The sequence below is a fragment of the Nothobranchius furzeri genome, chromosome 12 (genome assembly GCF_043380555.1).
Source record: "Nothobranchius furzeri strain GRZ-AD chromosome 12, NfurGRZ-RIMD1, whole genome shotgun sequence".
Classification (NCBI taxonomy): Eukaryota; Metazoa; Chordata; class Actinopteri; order Cyprinodontiformes; family Nothobranchiidae; genus Nothobranchius; species Nothobranchius furzeri.
The window spans coordinates 30671899-30687058 of NC_091752.1; the positions used below are offsets into that span (position 1 = coordinate 30671899).

Genomic DNA, 15160 nt, shown 5'->3' on the forward strand with positions numbered 1-15160 from the left:
GGTTGTTCAGGCATCGGGCCCTTTTGGAGAAGATCACGGATGAGCTTCAGGTCAGGATCTTGTTCCTGCATGGTGACTAGGTCCGCGTCCTGTGGTTTTCTGCCTAGAAACACGGGTACCCCAACGGTCCGAGGTTCGTCTGCTTGTTTAGCATGGCGACGAGTAATCGCGCAGACCTTGTGAACGGCCTTGGGTGGAAGCCACTCGTCTTTGAATTCCCAGCAGGTTCCCTGGTCAGCACCGAGCTTAGCAAGGCGGTCTGCTTCGTCATTACCATCTTTCTCCGGACCTAGGGTCCTGGAGTGACCTTTGACCTTTTTCCAGTAGACCATTATGCCTTTCTCAGTGGTGAGCAGATCACACGCTAGGAATAACTCCGATTGTTTCACATCTCTGTTCCTGGCGTTTTTCATGTGGTTCTCCTTCCACATGGGGAAGTGAGAAATGAAGCTGTGTCTAGCGTAGTTTGAATCTGAGCAAAGGACGATTTGAGTGATGTCCAAGGCTGCCGCCTGCTGGAGGGTTATCAACACTGCAGCAATTTCGGCGTACTGACTAGACTTTTGGCCCAACCGGTAGTGATTTGGTTGCTTAGTGTCACAGTCCACCCAAACGACTCCAACCCCGGCACGGAGCTGGCCTTCGTGAAGGTAGGCACATCCGTCAGTGTAAACTTTCGGAAGCCCTTGGCAAACATTCTCATCAAAGTAGCGATGATTGTATGCGGTTGGGTAGACTGCGGCAGGTGTGTCCAGGGGGCCCATGACGGAGTCAGAGTCACAGTGCTGGCAGCCTGCTAGCCCTTGTCCTAGCGCTAGCTTGGTGTTCTGACCATACTTGACCTCAATGTTGTATCCTTGGAGCACCATCATCCACGTCGCAATGCGGCTGTTTGACACTCTTCCTTCGTGCAGACGCTGGCTGTTTAGGAAGGTGACAGGCTGATGACACGTTTCAATGATCACTTTCTGTCCACCGATGTAACTACGAAAGTGTTCGACGGCCCAGACTGTAGAGAGGAGAGCTCTCTCGCAGTCTGAGAACTGGAGTTCCACCTTGCTCAGAGGCTTGCTGGCGTATGCCACAACTCTCATGTCCTGATCGTGTTTCTGCTTCAAAGCAGCGCTCAGGCAGTGAGAGGAGAAAGTAGCCTCTATGTAGAACTCTTTATCCTTGTCTGGGTAAGCCAGACAGGGTGCGGACGCCAACTTCTGTTTTAGGAACTGGAAGGAGAGTTCTTGGGGTCTGTCCCACACGAAAGGTGTGTCGTTCCGAAGCAGCTCAGTGAGGGGCCTCGCTGTTTCAGCGTACTCCTCAATGAACTGTCTGGAGTAGTTGCAGACTCCGAGGAACCTCCTGAGTTCAGTCAGATTAGCTGGGGCTTTGATGTCCTGAATGGCTCTAATGCGTCCCGCTTGGGGCTCGACTCCATTAGGGCCAACCAGCAGTCCAACATACTCCACTTTGGTTCGACACCACTGTCCCTTGAGAATCGCCAATTTAGCTCCGGCGTCAGCGAGCTGTTGCAGCACATGACGGAGCTCAACCAGGTGCTCCTCGAAGGTTCGACTCCTCATCAAGATGTCATCGACATATATGAGGTTCCCTCTGGAAGCAGCATCTGACATGGCTTTGTGGAGGAAGATGTTGAACTCGGCAGGTGAGTTAGAGTAGCCAAAGGGGCAGCGGTTCCAAGTATATTGGCAATTTCCAAAGGAGAAAGCCAGTTTATACTGGTCCGCCGGCTCAACCTTCATGGTCCAGAAGCCGTTGGCTACGTCAACCGTAGAGAAGAAACGAGCATCTCTGACTCTGGCTAGCTCCTGATCTAAATGGATCATAGGCCACCTGGAGAGAGGCACTTGTTTGTTCAGTGCACGATAGTCTATGGTGAGACGCCATTTCCCAGTCGGTTTCAGAACCGGCCAGATGGGAGAGTTGTAAGTGGAGTTACACTCTCTGATGATGTTTTTCTCCTTCAGCTGATCGAGGATCTCCTGGATCGACTCATAAGCAGCGAGGGGAATCTTGTACTGACGTACAAAAGTAGGAGGGGCATTCGGGTTCGTTGGAACGCGAACCGTATGCAGGTTTGTGAGTCCACAGTCCAGGGAGTCCCTGGATAAGATGGACTGAAACTCATAGAACAGGCTCTTAAGCGCTGCTCTCTGCTCCTCCGACTCCAGCGCATCCGCTTTGTCAAGCTGCTGGCCGACTTCGGCCTCGAAGCAGTCATAAGGTTCAGAGGAGGAGGGTCTCTGGTGTTCCGGGCTTTCAACCGGTGACTCAGAGGGTTGAGTATTTATTGCAAAAACCGTTAGACACTGACCGCCGTCAGTATCTAAGGTTGCACTGCAAATGGGTTCCTCAGGAAGGGCTTCATGCCGCTTGATGGTAATCATTTGTGAAGGGAAAGTACTGAATGTGTCCACACCAACCTGTCGGTCGTTCAAGAACAACGGAAGTTGTCCGATCACGGGGACTGAAAGTTCGAAGTCATGGAATGAGCTATCTATCAGCATGCCCAAGGGCTTTCCTGCCGGCATGTGGATAGGACTCTGGGTCGGATTTTCGACCAACAAGTACGCAGAACGATTGTTCAGCTCCAAGAGTGGCGTGCCACAGACGGCTAAGTTGAGCTCCAAGAAGTGTGGTGATGGCTGGAAGAAGGCCTGTGTGCCTGGCAGCTTCTGATGCTTCATCAGAGTCAGACGAACAGGCACTCCTTTGACCAGTGGGGGCAGAACCGTGCTGGCCTCAACCACTGCACGGCAGGCCTGTGGAATGGTCTGACCGGACAGCAAGTGTTCAGGGCCTTCTGAGCCAGGCTCAGAGGATGGTGTGGCCCGGGCCCAAAGGACTTGATTGAAAGTGTCCAGCTGGGCACCGAGTCGAACCAGCAGATCTGCTCCAATGAGTGCAGGTGGATCAAGCTGTGGTATGATGCTGAATGTATGTGTGAGCTGTCTTGCTCCAAGCTGGATAGTCAGGGAGCAGACCTCTGGCGCTTTCAGGAGCCTCTGCGGCCAAGTAGCTGACAAGAGCCGGTGGCTACGTGTCACGCTGACCAGCAGGGGGTCCTTCTGACGCAGGTGTTCAAACGTCTGCTGGCTGATGGCTGACTTTTCTGACCAAAGAGCAAGGCGAGCATCTGAGATGTGGGTGCAGTTGATGGTAAGACCACCAACTATGTGTGGTGCATATGGCTGCAGGCTGACGTTCTTCAGCGAGCAGAGAAAAGATGAATGTGTGCGGAGAGGAGTTCCAGGAGCGGTTTCGTGCCTTTGCAGACGGGCATCGTCTGTGGGAGCCGTAGGGAGGGGCATGACCTTGGAACAAGGGTTTTGCGGCTCACTTATGCTGACTTCAAGAATGGAGGATGGTCGGCTTCTATCCGGGTTCCAGGGCTTAGGTGTGTCCACCTGGGCCCACAGTTGACCCTTCTGGCAGTCGATGAGGGGAGCTAGACGTTCAAGCAGGTCCTGACCAATGAGAAGTGGTTCAGTGTCTAGCTGGCAGACATAAAACGGGTGAACCAGAGTCATGTCTTGGAAGGTGATGTCCAGCCACGCCCGGTGAGTGATACAGTTCTGTGTCTGGGTGTAGCTGGTGATTTTCAGGTCACAAGGTTCAACCTGGACTGGTTTCCCGAGCGACTGCATGGTGTCAGACACGCGACGGAACAGTGTGGAGCACATCAGGGTGATTTCTGAGCCGGTATCCAGCAGAGCATCAACTTGTATGCATCCACCTACGTTGGTGCTACAGTACAAACGGCGAGCATGATCATGGTTTGTTAAGTCACCAAGGAACTTCAGAAATTTAGTATCAGGTTTCTCTGGGGGGTAGATTTCAGGAGACTCCTGTGATCTACCAGTAGTGTTCCCCCAGCTGATCAGGTAGGTCCTGGCCACGCTGGGGGGGTTGAGCCACGCCTAGTCATGCGGACGTTGGCTCTGGGTCTGGCTTCTTAGAAGAAGACTTTGGTGCAGGGGTCTCATCTGCAGATCTCAGCTGTTCCTTCTGTTTAGCTAGGAACTGCTGAAACATCTCCTGGAGGTCGGCTTTGGTCAAGTACTCACCTGCGGACTTGCGTTCAGGACCTACCTGTAGGCGGCGCTCCTTAAACCTTCCACTGTTCCGACCTGCTTGCCGTTGGTTTTGGTTGGGCCACTTCCTGTCTGATTGTCAAGACCTAGGCGGCCACTCAGCACCCCCCTTCCCCTGTTGAGGAGATTGGGACTGCTCTCGCGGTTTAACAGGTCTAGGTTTAGCAGATTTTGGCTTAGTGGGTGGAGCTTCTGTGCCTTCGAGCTCCAAACGCGGCTCGGCGTCGGGAGCAAGGTGCATGACGCGGTGATGTGCGTCAGCCTTTTGGGGCTTTCCGCCGGCTTCCCAAGCCTGTTGAACGTATCTCCTAATCTCCTGAGTTGTCAGTTTCTTCATCCGACAATACATTGAGACTTCGGAGCGAACACACTCGTGCAGGTTGTGAATGAACAGGGATCTGAAGGCAGGGTCTTCCTCGAGCCCAGGGCCATTTCGACCTTGGAAATAAGCACTTTTGAGTCTGCGATAATACTCTCTGGGGGGTTCGTTCCTCCCGTGTTTGATGGAGAAGGCCCCCATTGTAGCTGACGCAGAGTCTGCATACGTGGCGTATTCATCTCTCAACGCTCGGCAGAGCGAGGAGTACCGATCACGAATGTCAGGTGGTAGAGTTTCCATGAAACCGTGCACCGTTCTAGATGTGGTTTTCCAAATTAGCTTGAGCTTTTCCCTTGAAGAGGGTGCTGGAAGATCAAGCAGACAACGTTCTATCTCCCTGAGATAATCGTCAACATTGGATTCATTGGTGTTAGGATCAAAGCGTTCTATGTCTTTAGTTAGCGATTCAATTTGACGTACACGGAGCCCTGACTCACGGTACGGCGCGTCATCCTCTGACTCTGACCCACGGTCTGTCTCAGAAGGCGCTGGATATCGCTGGTGTGCTCTGGGCTCCCAATGTTGACTCCTGGGGCCCAAATCGGGGTTCGGCATGCTGTGGCGGGCTGCTGGCACGTCACGTGGGTGTCTTGGGAGGTCCTCCTCCCGGGGCACGTCTGCGTAGTGCAGCCTGCGTCTTTCAACTGGGGCTTCTGCGTAATACACTTTGTCCGGGTACGGACTGGCGTATGATGCTTTGTCCTGCAGCTGGTTATCGGCATGCCGAGTACTGGAGTAGCTAGGATGGGTAGATGGTGGAGGTGCAGGTTGGGCTTGTGCATAACCCCAGCCGGCACCTTGCACCCTTCGTGGACTGGGGGAGCGGTCTAAATAGAGGTGCCGCTCAGCTGGTTGACTTCTCACTGATTGAGAAGGCCGTGAAGATGAGGGTGGTTGTCCAATCTGGGGTTCGAGGGCGAATTGCCCTCGGCCCCTAGATGGTCCTGAATGCCCTAGAGTGTGTGTAGGGAACGGGGCCGCAGGTTGGGACAGATAAGCTTCATCTCTCCCCTGCGGCGTGCGTCCGTCTAGAGAGTCCTGGTGTTTCCCCCCTTCCCACTGTCTGTTGTCATCAGCAGAGGGGGGCGGGGTCTCCTCCCCATCTTCCCCAGAATCGGTGCGGGTGTCGTCTTCCTCCTCGTCATCCTTCTGCCATCCATTTTGCTGCCTTTCAGCTAGCATGCTCTGGAGCTTCATGATCTCTTGATCATGTTGGAGTTCTCTCTGATAGAGGATCAAGGCTAACTTAGCTAAGTGAACCTGGATTGGTTTTGTACCATCCGGGTTTTCTATTTGATCAATTACAGCTTCTAGCTCGACGCTACGCTGTTCTTCAGTGAAATCCCTAGAAGGGTAGTCGGGTTCTCGAGCAACCGCGACCAGTTTGGACAATATTTGTCCAGAAAGTAGGCCAGGTTCATAGTCGTGGGCCGCAGCGCCACCTGGTTGCTGGGAGTTGGTCAGTTCACTACTCTGTCCCTCCATTTAACAACCGAACCAAAAATAGCCTAGTAGAGCTTCTGCAGATAGCTCAAGCTGCACCTTTTGGGCAGCAACTGCTAGCTTTGTAGCAGAAAAACACTAAATTAACCTTTGTGCGCACAGGTTTTAGCGTTTTAAATTGCACGGAATGCCGTGACTGACACTTAAAATACTATTCCTTTCAGTATTTTAGCAAAAGCTGGTGCGTTGCCATAGCAACGTCTTACAACACTTGCAGTGTTAAATGTGCTATTATTCCTTCAGAATATTAGCAAACAGGGTGTTATCAGTCTTTGAGTGAAGGTTTCAGTTAGTTATAATAGCCACTGTGAGTTAAAGTCTCTAAATTAGCAGTTAATTTTAGCCTAAAAGGGTTAGTCAGAATTACTTACACGCTGCACCTTTAATGAGTAACTGAATTTTAACCTAAAAGGTTAGCCAGAATTAATTACACGTTGCACCTTTAAGGAAAACTGAATTTTAACCTAAAAGGTTAGCCAGAATTAATTACACATTGCACCTTTAAGGAAAAGCTGAATTTTAACCTAAAAGGTCAACCAGAATTAATTTACACGTTGCACCTTTAAAGAAGCACTGAGTTACTGGTGAGAGTTCGATGCAGCTTCCTGCTCAGCGAAATCAGCACCACTCTGTTGCTGGTTCAAGGCTGAACAACTGATTATTTTTAATTCAAGCTCTTTGGATTTATTTGTTTGTTTGTGCCGGATAGAAATCTCTGTGTATCCAAGCCTCACACGGGCTGCACCAATTAATGTTGGGGTTATTAGGAGCGAACAATTAGTAAGCTTCAACTTACTTTTGGATTCTTCAATAAATTCTGTAAATATGTAAATATTTACTGATTTATTAATTAATTAAGATATTCTTAGATATACGGGGCACCATTCCCCTTTAACCGGGGAAAAATTGAATCCAAAACTCTTATCAGTCTTTCTTGAAGTTCGTAGAATCCTTGGAGCAGAGACTTCTCTTCGACACAACAAAGCTACTGGAGACGAAAATCTGAATTTTATAACGTTTAATTAACAATTTGTCAAATGAATAGACAGTGGCATAAATGAATAATAACCATGTGATATGATCGAAGATGGATGTGTTTGCGTGTGATGGAGGATGTATGAATGGGGTCCTTTGTTCTCGCAAAGGAGTAGTGTGTGTGTGCGTGTGTATGGATTCAAAATGGAGTCTTGAATACAAGATGGCTGACCCCTTTGTCTGGCTAAAGTGTGGGTGGCAACTTGCACTTTAACTTCCAAGGCACTTAGAATCATCAGTAACTTAACCTTAAATCACTCAAAACATTTCAAAGGATCATGAAACAACACAAAAGATTAATCACGAATAATATCTTTTAGTTTAACCACGTGGCCAAGCAGAAAACATTTAAAGATACCAAACAATGATCAATAAGCAGTTTATTCTTTCACAATGACCCGACGGACGAATTGGGAGCGAAAGAGGAAGACACGAAGCTACTTTTAAGCAATAGCGCGGTTTTATTGCTTATTCTGGACTATAGAGGAAACGGGAGAAGAAAAGGAGAGAGAGAAATGAGTTTTCTGATCACCAGAGCAGCAAGGCGTCCCCAGCTGTTTGATTTGACGGTTCTCCGTGTTTCCCTGCAGTTTTCAGCGTCATCCGTCGGTTTGATGCTTTCTCCGTTGTTTGGCGTTCTCCGGGAGTGTTTCTCCACGGGCTGGACACAAAGAGAACGAAGTTTCTTTTGTGCTGAGTTTGACAACTTACAGCGTCTCTGAGAGCTGGATGGAGCTCCGCTCGTTCCCAGTCAGGTCCCGATGGAGTTGGAGTGTAGTTTCCAGCAGTACCGTGGGCTCAACTTGGGCACTTAGAGCTTCCGCGTGCTCAAGTTGTCGGAGCGTTCGACAAGCGTGTCCTTACCGCCAGGTATCCTGGGCAAAAGAACGAGGTTTCTTTGTCTCATTCATGATTTATAGTCTTTGAAGTCGCGGGAAAGCTATCCAAGCTCCCGCCTCCCGCAGATCGTGTTTCTGGTATTAGGCGGTGACGTCATCACAATGCTTCCGTGTGCAAAGCATCATGGGAAATGAAGTTTCTTGGCGCTGATGTGATTATTTGCTTTTCAGAGCAATTTAAGCACAGTCATTTTGGAGAAAATCACTGCATAGTAATTTCCTCATGAGGTTAGACCCTCAACATATTTAATTAAAGTCCTGCAGTTACAGTAATAAATTACATTACAGAGACACAAACCATACTGTGTTGTTTCCTTTAATGCATTCAGACTTGAGGGCTCAACTAAGCATAGACACAGATACACTCAAATGTTACATCAGGTTCTAATGGGCTTTTAGTTTGGCTTTGATGTCTCAGTGCGTGTCCCATACTGTAAGTTACCAAAGCCACCACTAACTAATATTTTATCTATTTCTTTTTGACTTCATGAATTTTCGGCCCTGTTTTACGTCGCTGCTTCTCTTTGTAATGTTTGGTTGCCCAGAGCTGCAGCAGAGATGGCGATGATGAGGACGAGCAGGAGGTGGAGAGCTTCGAAGTGAGTAAACTGACTCTCATTCTCTAAATAAATGTTTCGTATTCAAGACTGTTTGTAACCTTAGGAACTTGTTATTTCGTAGTTTTAGATTCTTTGATGATGATTTTTAATACTTACTCGATAACATTTTTAAACCCACTTGAGTACGTCTGTGTAATGTGGTTTAGGAGAAGGAGATGGAGAAACAGAAGCTGCTGTACCAGCAGGCCAGGCTGCATTGTCGTGGAGCTTCTGAGATGGTCCTGCAAACTATTAGTGCCAGCAAAGGTAGGAAAGTATAGTAGCAACTCAAATAAAGATGCTGATCTCATAGCACACCTTTTGATTTGAGGGAATGAGGTGCGCCCATTTCTCTTAGTAAGGGCTGCATTCCATTTAGAAGAAGTTCTTCTAGTAGAGTTAAAATGCACAGAAATGCACTGTTTGTTGATGTAAAATTTAAAGAGCAGGTTCACAGAGAAACCATTTTTCACTTTGAAAATGATCACCCACTCTAAGTTTAACATTCAGGGTGGACGTGAAAATCTCCTACACCTACTCCTGCATTAGCTTCTGATAGAATGGACAGAAAAAAAATGCTCAGTTGAGAAAAGCCTGACAGATCTACTTGACACTTCATAGACTCACCCATCTTGACTGGTGACGGGGAAGGCTGTTGTTGGTTTAGCGTCCAGGAAACGGCAGAGAACATCTCAGCTTGTAGAAGCTAACCGTTAGCATTAGCAACTCCACCACACAGCAGAGTCCTTCAGGCTTGTGTTATTAGTGGAGATAAAACATCCATGTTGTAAATCAAACTGAATCAGTGGTAGAGTCATGTTGCTGTTAGCCAATCAGAAGCGAGATGTCCAAATATCAGGAAAAAGACTCCAAATCTGTCGTCCTCCAACAGGGGCATCTGAGCTTTCTGCCCCAGAGAATGGCTTTAAAGGCACTATTTCCTACTAGAGACGGCAAAGTATTAAAATATCATTAAATTCGGTCTTTAATAGAAATAGTGTTCCTTTTTTTAATAGACTGTTGTATGGTCAATGGAGATCTGTGTTTTTTCTTGTTGTTGTGGTTTATTTTATATTCCGTTTTCTAAAACTGGTCTAATTCTTTTTTTAAAATGTGAATAGTAAGTTATTATTGATGTTGTAATACATCTGTTTTGGACTGATTTTAGGCACCATAGGCTCCATGGTTGCTCCAACTCTAAAGCTAGGCATTTCTGTTCTTAATGGAGGAAATGCAACAGTTCAACAGGTAATACCAGGTGTTTCCTGCCTGTTCTGTTATCTTCAATAATCGTATAAGTAGTCATAATGATTTTCGTTGTCTTGACTGTGTTTACAGAACAGAGTTCACTATTTATGATTACATTCTGTAACGTTCCTGCAACCAACATGTTGTTTTTCTCACAACCTTGACATGCCGCTGCAGCAGAATTGCACAAATGATATCTGCTTCACATCATTTGTCTCTTGTGCTTGTGCTTGACAGAAAATGCTGGATTATCTAAGAACAAAGCGTGACGTTGGATTTTTTCAGAGCCTGGCTGGACTCATGCAGTCATGCAGGTGAGTCTCTGAAGGAAATAAAACATAAATAAAAACAGCAATGAGTTGAGTATTAAAAGAGGAGGTGGGGTTTATATATTGATTATTTGATAGAGATGTTTAATGTGAAAAGGCTTGCCTAACCATTTTTGTGTGATATATATATATTTTTTTGACATCCAGCGTTCTGGATCTTAACGCATTTGAGAGGCAGAACAAAGCAGAGGGATTAGGCATGGCCACGGATGAAAGCTCAGGTATTGGATTCAAATGGACATTATAGACAAAAGAAAAATCCATCACAGTTTTCATGTCAGCAGAGAAAGCAGCTCAAAGTTTCCTGATTCACCTTCAATATTACCCACATCAAGCTCTCCTGACTCCTTGCTCACCTGATTTTTGTTTTATTACCTTGTTCTTCTCACAATCCTTTCATTTGTCCCGTTTTGCCTTTCTGGTAGCATTTCTAAAATGCTTTCATTTCCTTATTATCTTTCTTATCCTTCTCTGCTCATCATTTTCCAAGGAGACGAGGTGATGCCAGACAAAGACCTAACATGTGACCTATTCCGCTTCCTGCAGCTGCTCTGTGAAGGGCACAACTCAGGTTTTCATTGTTAATCTCAACTCCAAACCACTTTCACACCATTTATAGGAGTGTGTGTGTGTGTGTGTGTGTGTGTGTGTGTGTGTGAGTGCATGGGGTGATAAAGAAAAACACAAGGACCGTGTATGGTCAGACATGTGGGAGAAGCAGCTTTGGTTTTCTTCTGGTTGAAGTCAGCTTTTCTGTTTTTATTATCAGTAAAGAACATTGTCACTGACAACGACCTATTTTTTCTAACTTTGTTTATGTTACAGATTTTCAGAACTATTTACGAACACAAACTGGAAACAACACAACTGTCAACATAATTATATCAACTGTTGATTACTTACTAAGGGTACAGGTAAGCTTGAAGCTTAAAGAGTAACTAAACCCCAAAATAATGTTTTTTTTCTTAAAAACTGTATAATTAGGTCTTTACAAATACAATCTTTTGGTTTCTGTGCATTTTTTGACATGTTTGTGTAAACTTGATTAAATCTAAAATGTCTTAGTGCTGCCCCCTGTGGGTGAAACAGCAGCTACTGCATTTTAAACTTGTGATTGACTGTGGCTGGTACAATCTCACGTCATCGGTACAGTCTCCCTCTACTCCCCCTCCCTCCTGGGATGGAAATTCCTGGCAATGCCCGCTTTCATAGCATTTTTCAAATCTTGATGGATTTACAATTTCTGATGGTGTGCAGTCCCTCTTTAAAGAAAAAAAAAAGTCTTCTTTAACAATACTTCCAATAATCCAGAAACAAATGCATACTAGATGTTTTGGACTTTTGTACTTTTATTTTTTCTACAAACGTTTTGGTGGTATACATAAACATAAAAAAGTAATTGTATTAGACTGTGATTCAGTGCAAGTATGAATAGGATTATATTAAAACCTACATGTTTATCTACATAATTGTTCCGTGTGCCACACAGGAGTCAATCAGTGACTTCTACTGGTACTACTCAGGGAAGGATGTGATTGATCCACTGGGTCAACGTAACTTCTCCAAGGCCATCGCGGTAGCCAAGCAGGCTTTCAACACCCTCACTGAGTACATACAGGTCAGTTAGTCTTCATTACGGGTCATTGTGTTAAAATGGTTATAATTAGTAGGCTTTTAGCTAATCATGAATATTTAATATGATCTAGAAGTTTAAATATGAAAATGACCAAAGTGTTCATCACGGCAGTTGGGGTTTTTGGAGCGGGAGCGTGATAGAGAGAATAAGAGAGAGAGCTATTATTTCTATTAATAGGAATTAATGTAAAATGTCAAAATTATAAACATTTTAAAGTGACAATGTTTTTGCATAGTTCTTTACAGCTTTACTCTTCAGATTACCAGCATAGCTGCTTACATTATGACATGTTCATCTAGGGTCCGTGCGTTGGGAATCAGCAGGGTCTGGCTCACAGTCGTCTTTGGGATGCTGTAGTGGGATTCCTCCATGTTTTTGCTCACATGCAGATGAAGCTCTCTCAGGTATGATACAATGATCCTGTGCAATTCAAATGTGTTACTTTACCCTATAGCACATGTACTGTGGAGCTTCCAGCTCAACACTTCTCATTTTGTCTTGGCGACAGTTTTACAGAAAAAACTGCTTAGTTGACAGTTTCCAATGAGTTGAAACTAATCCTACACTTTTGTAGATATATCTGTAATTATGTTATTTTTTAAATCCAGGATTCAAAGCAAATTAAACTCCTCAAAGAGCTCATGGATTTACAGAAAGACATGGTGGTGTTTCTGCTTTCCATGTTAGAAGGTAAATAAACACTTTTGTTTTGAAGGTTCACTGATTAACTTTTTATTTATTATTTTTGAAAATGATCAGTCACTTTGAGTTTAACACACAGTTCTTCTACCCATGTTTCCTACATTAGCTTCTGATAGTAAATAGACAAAAAAGCATGGCTGCCAACTCTCACTCATTGGCCGTGAGACACACGCATTTGACCCTCTTCACACGCTCTCACGCCACATCTCCGATATCTCAAGCTGAACAATGAATAGCTTGACAGATCCGTGTCAGCATTCATGGACTCACCCATCTTGACTCACAACGGGGAAAGCTGTTGTTGGTTTAGCGTCCAGGAAGATGCAGAAAACTTTTCATCTAAAAGAAGCTAACCTTTAGCATTAGCAACTCCACCACACAGCAGCACTCTTTCAGGCTTGTGTTATTTGTGGAGATTGAACATCAACATTGCAAAGCAAATTCAATCAGTGGTAGAGTCATGTTGCTGTTAGCCAATCAGGTGAGATGTCTGAATATCAGGAAATAGGTCTCCGAACCTGCCGTCTGCTGACACTTTCTACTCTGGCTTACTTCTACATCATCAAACAGACAAGCTATTCGTTCCCTACTAGAGACCACTGCAAAGGTATTAAAATATGAGCAAACTTGATCTTTAAGTCATGTATACTGTGTGTAACATAAAGGTTGGCTAGGTCAACCATTGGTGCTGGTGCATGCTAGAGGTGGGGACTTGAGTATGAGGAATGGACTCCGGTCACACTTAATTCTTACTGAGACTCATAACTTGAATTGGACTTGCTCCTCAAAGACTTGAGACTTCACTCGGACACGATTCCCTCCAAACGCCATATTTATGCAAGTTCACTTTCATTTATAATTCATAGCATTCATTCCATCTGCTACTTGGATTTAACGGGCCTGTGAACTGCACTATAATTGTGAATTACAGAAAAAAGCAGATTTTTTTTCTTGATTTATGAAAAGACCACAAACACAATGTCACAAAAAGCAACGTTTGAGTCAACTGTATTGAATTTTTATCCTTCAAATGAGAACTAAAACTAAGTCACAAATCAAATTTTTTTAAACAGTTCAGTCACACTAATTTCTATCTACTTGTAGAAATTAATTTCAAAGGGACAACAGGATTTTTAATAAAAAATGAAGAAGTGATGCTGTGATGAACTATCATAAAACAAAATTATTGACTTCCCAAGAGAAATTCATCATTTATGAACAGGACTCTGTTGGAGCCGCTTCCCAGCAGTGATAATTGGTATTTCACTTATCAATGGTTCTGTTTTTGCATCACTTTTACAATCAGATGAATGTGATTTTTCTTTCATTACAGTCTATCTTCAATTATGTTTTGTTATAATTTGTTTATTTTTTGCAGGTAATGTAATTAATGGAACAATTGGAAAGCAGATGGTGGATATGTTGGTGGAATCATCTGGAAATGTCGAGATGATTCTGAAGTTTTTCAACATGTTCCTTAAACTCAAAGACCTCACCTCCTCAGAAGGCTTTGGAGAGTATGACCATGAATGCAAAGGCACCATCTGCAGGAAGGACTTCCAGAAGGCCATGGAAAACTCCAAACGATTCTCCAATGATGAGATTAATTTCTTGTCATCTTGCATGGAGACAAATGAGAGTGAAATCGTAGAGTACGAGGCTTTCGTGAACCGCTTCCATGAACCAGCAAAAGACATCGGCTTCAGCATAACCGTGCTTCTCACCAATCTGTCTGAACATATGCCCAAAGATTTGAGGCTGAAGACCTTCATGAAGATGGCTGACAGTGTCTTGACCTACTTTCAGCCCTGTCTCGGACGCATTGAGATCCTTGGCAGCGGGAAACGCTTTGAGCGTGTCTACTTTGAGATCAGTGAATACAGCCACACACAGTGGGAGAAACCCCAGGTCAAAGAGTCCAAGAGGCAGTTCATTTTCGATGTGGTCAATAAGGACGGAGAAAAGGAAAAGATGGAGATGTTTGTTAATTTTTGTGAAGACACCATCTTTGAGATGCAGCTTGCGGCCCAGATATCTGGCTCTAATGCCGGAGAGAGGTCTCCTGGAAAAGAAATGGAGAAGAAGGGAAAGGGTGGAGATGAAGCTATGGACAACAAGAGGACGAGTTTCATTTATAACTGGTGGACTTTGCTAACATGTGTTCTGTCTCTGAAAAACGTGATGAAGATGACTTTAAGGGATGTTGTCACAACTTTTTTACTGTTCCTCAGACTCATTTGCACGCTTCAGGTTTGGTTCATTTGCCTCGTCATTCGCAGCATCATGTATGTGCTGTATGTAACCTTTGTTAATGGTGGGCTTGTGGAGGGAGCTAAAAGTATGAGAATTTTGGACTTGCTTGGTGGTATTCCTGAACCTACTCTTGATGAGGTCACGGAGGTGCCTATAGGATATCAAATGAGAAGGTGCTCCGCCGGTTTACCCTACCAGACAGAACTGAGGGACATTGGAAAGATAGCATCCGTGACCTTTCCGAGGGAGGTGGATGTACTGGCAGACATATTTGGTCTGAAACTGAAGAAAGAAGGAGATCAGTACAGACTTGTGACGCAGGATCTCACCGACAGTCTGACTGATGTGTTCAACACAACCTCCAAAACATCCGTCAGCACAGATGCATCTGAGCAGCACCATAAAGAGGTATAAATGAGATGTTTGCTTAGAATTGATTGCTTGGGCCTCTTTGATGTTGTGCTGATT

At 45.1% G+C, this 15160-nt stretch overlaps 1 protein-coding gene across 2 annotated transcripts in view; it reads left to right on the top strand.

Moving 5' to 3' along the window:
- Positions 1-15160, top strand: part of ryr2b (ryanodine receptor 2b (cardiac)) — a 109104-nt gene that overhangs the window by 74165 nt on the left and 19779 nt on the right. For both annotated transcript variants that reach the window (XM_070542008.1, XM_070542009.1), the window contains exons 80-90: positions 8471-8524; positions 8692-8791; positions 9693-9772; positions 10010-10086; positions 10249-10322; positions 10592-10672; positions 10927-11015; positions 11591-11719; positions 12037-12141; positions 12346-12427; positions 13818-15100. In XM_070542008.1, the coding sequence (XP_070398109.1) occupies positions 8471-8524; positions 8692-8791; positions 9693-9772; positions 10010-10086; positions 10249-10322; positions 10592-10672; positions 10927-11015; positions 11591-11719; positions 12037-12141; positions 12346-12427; positions 13818-15100 (2154 nt within the window). The remainder of the gene's footprint in view (positions 1-8470; positions 8525-8691; positions 8792-9692; positions 9773-10009; positions 10087-10248; positions 10323-10591; positions 10673-10926; positions 11016-11590; positions 11720-12036; positions 12142-12345; positions 12428-13817; positions 15101-15160) is intronic.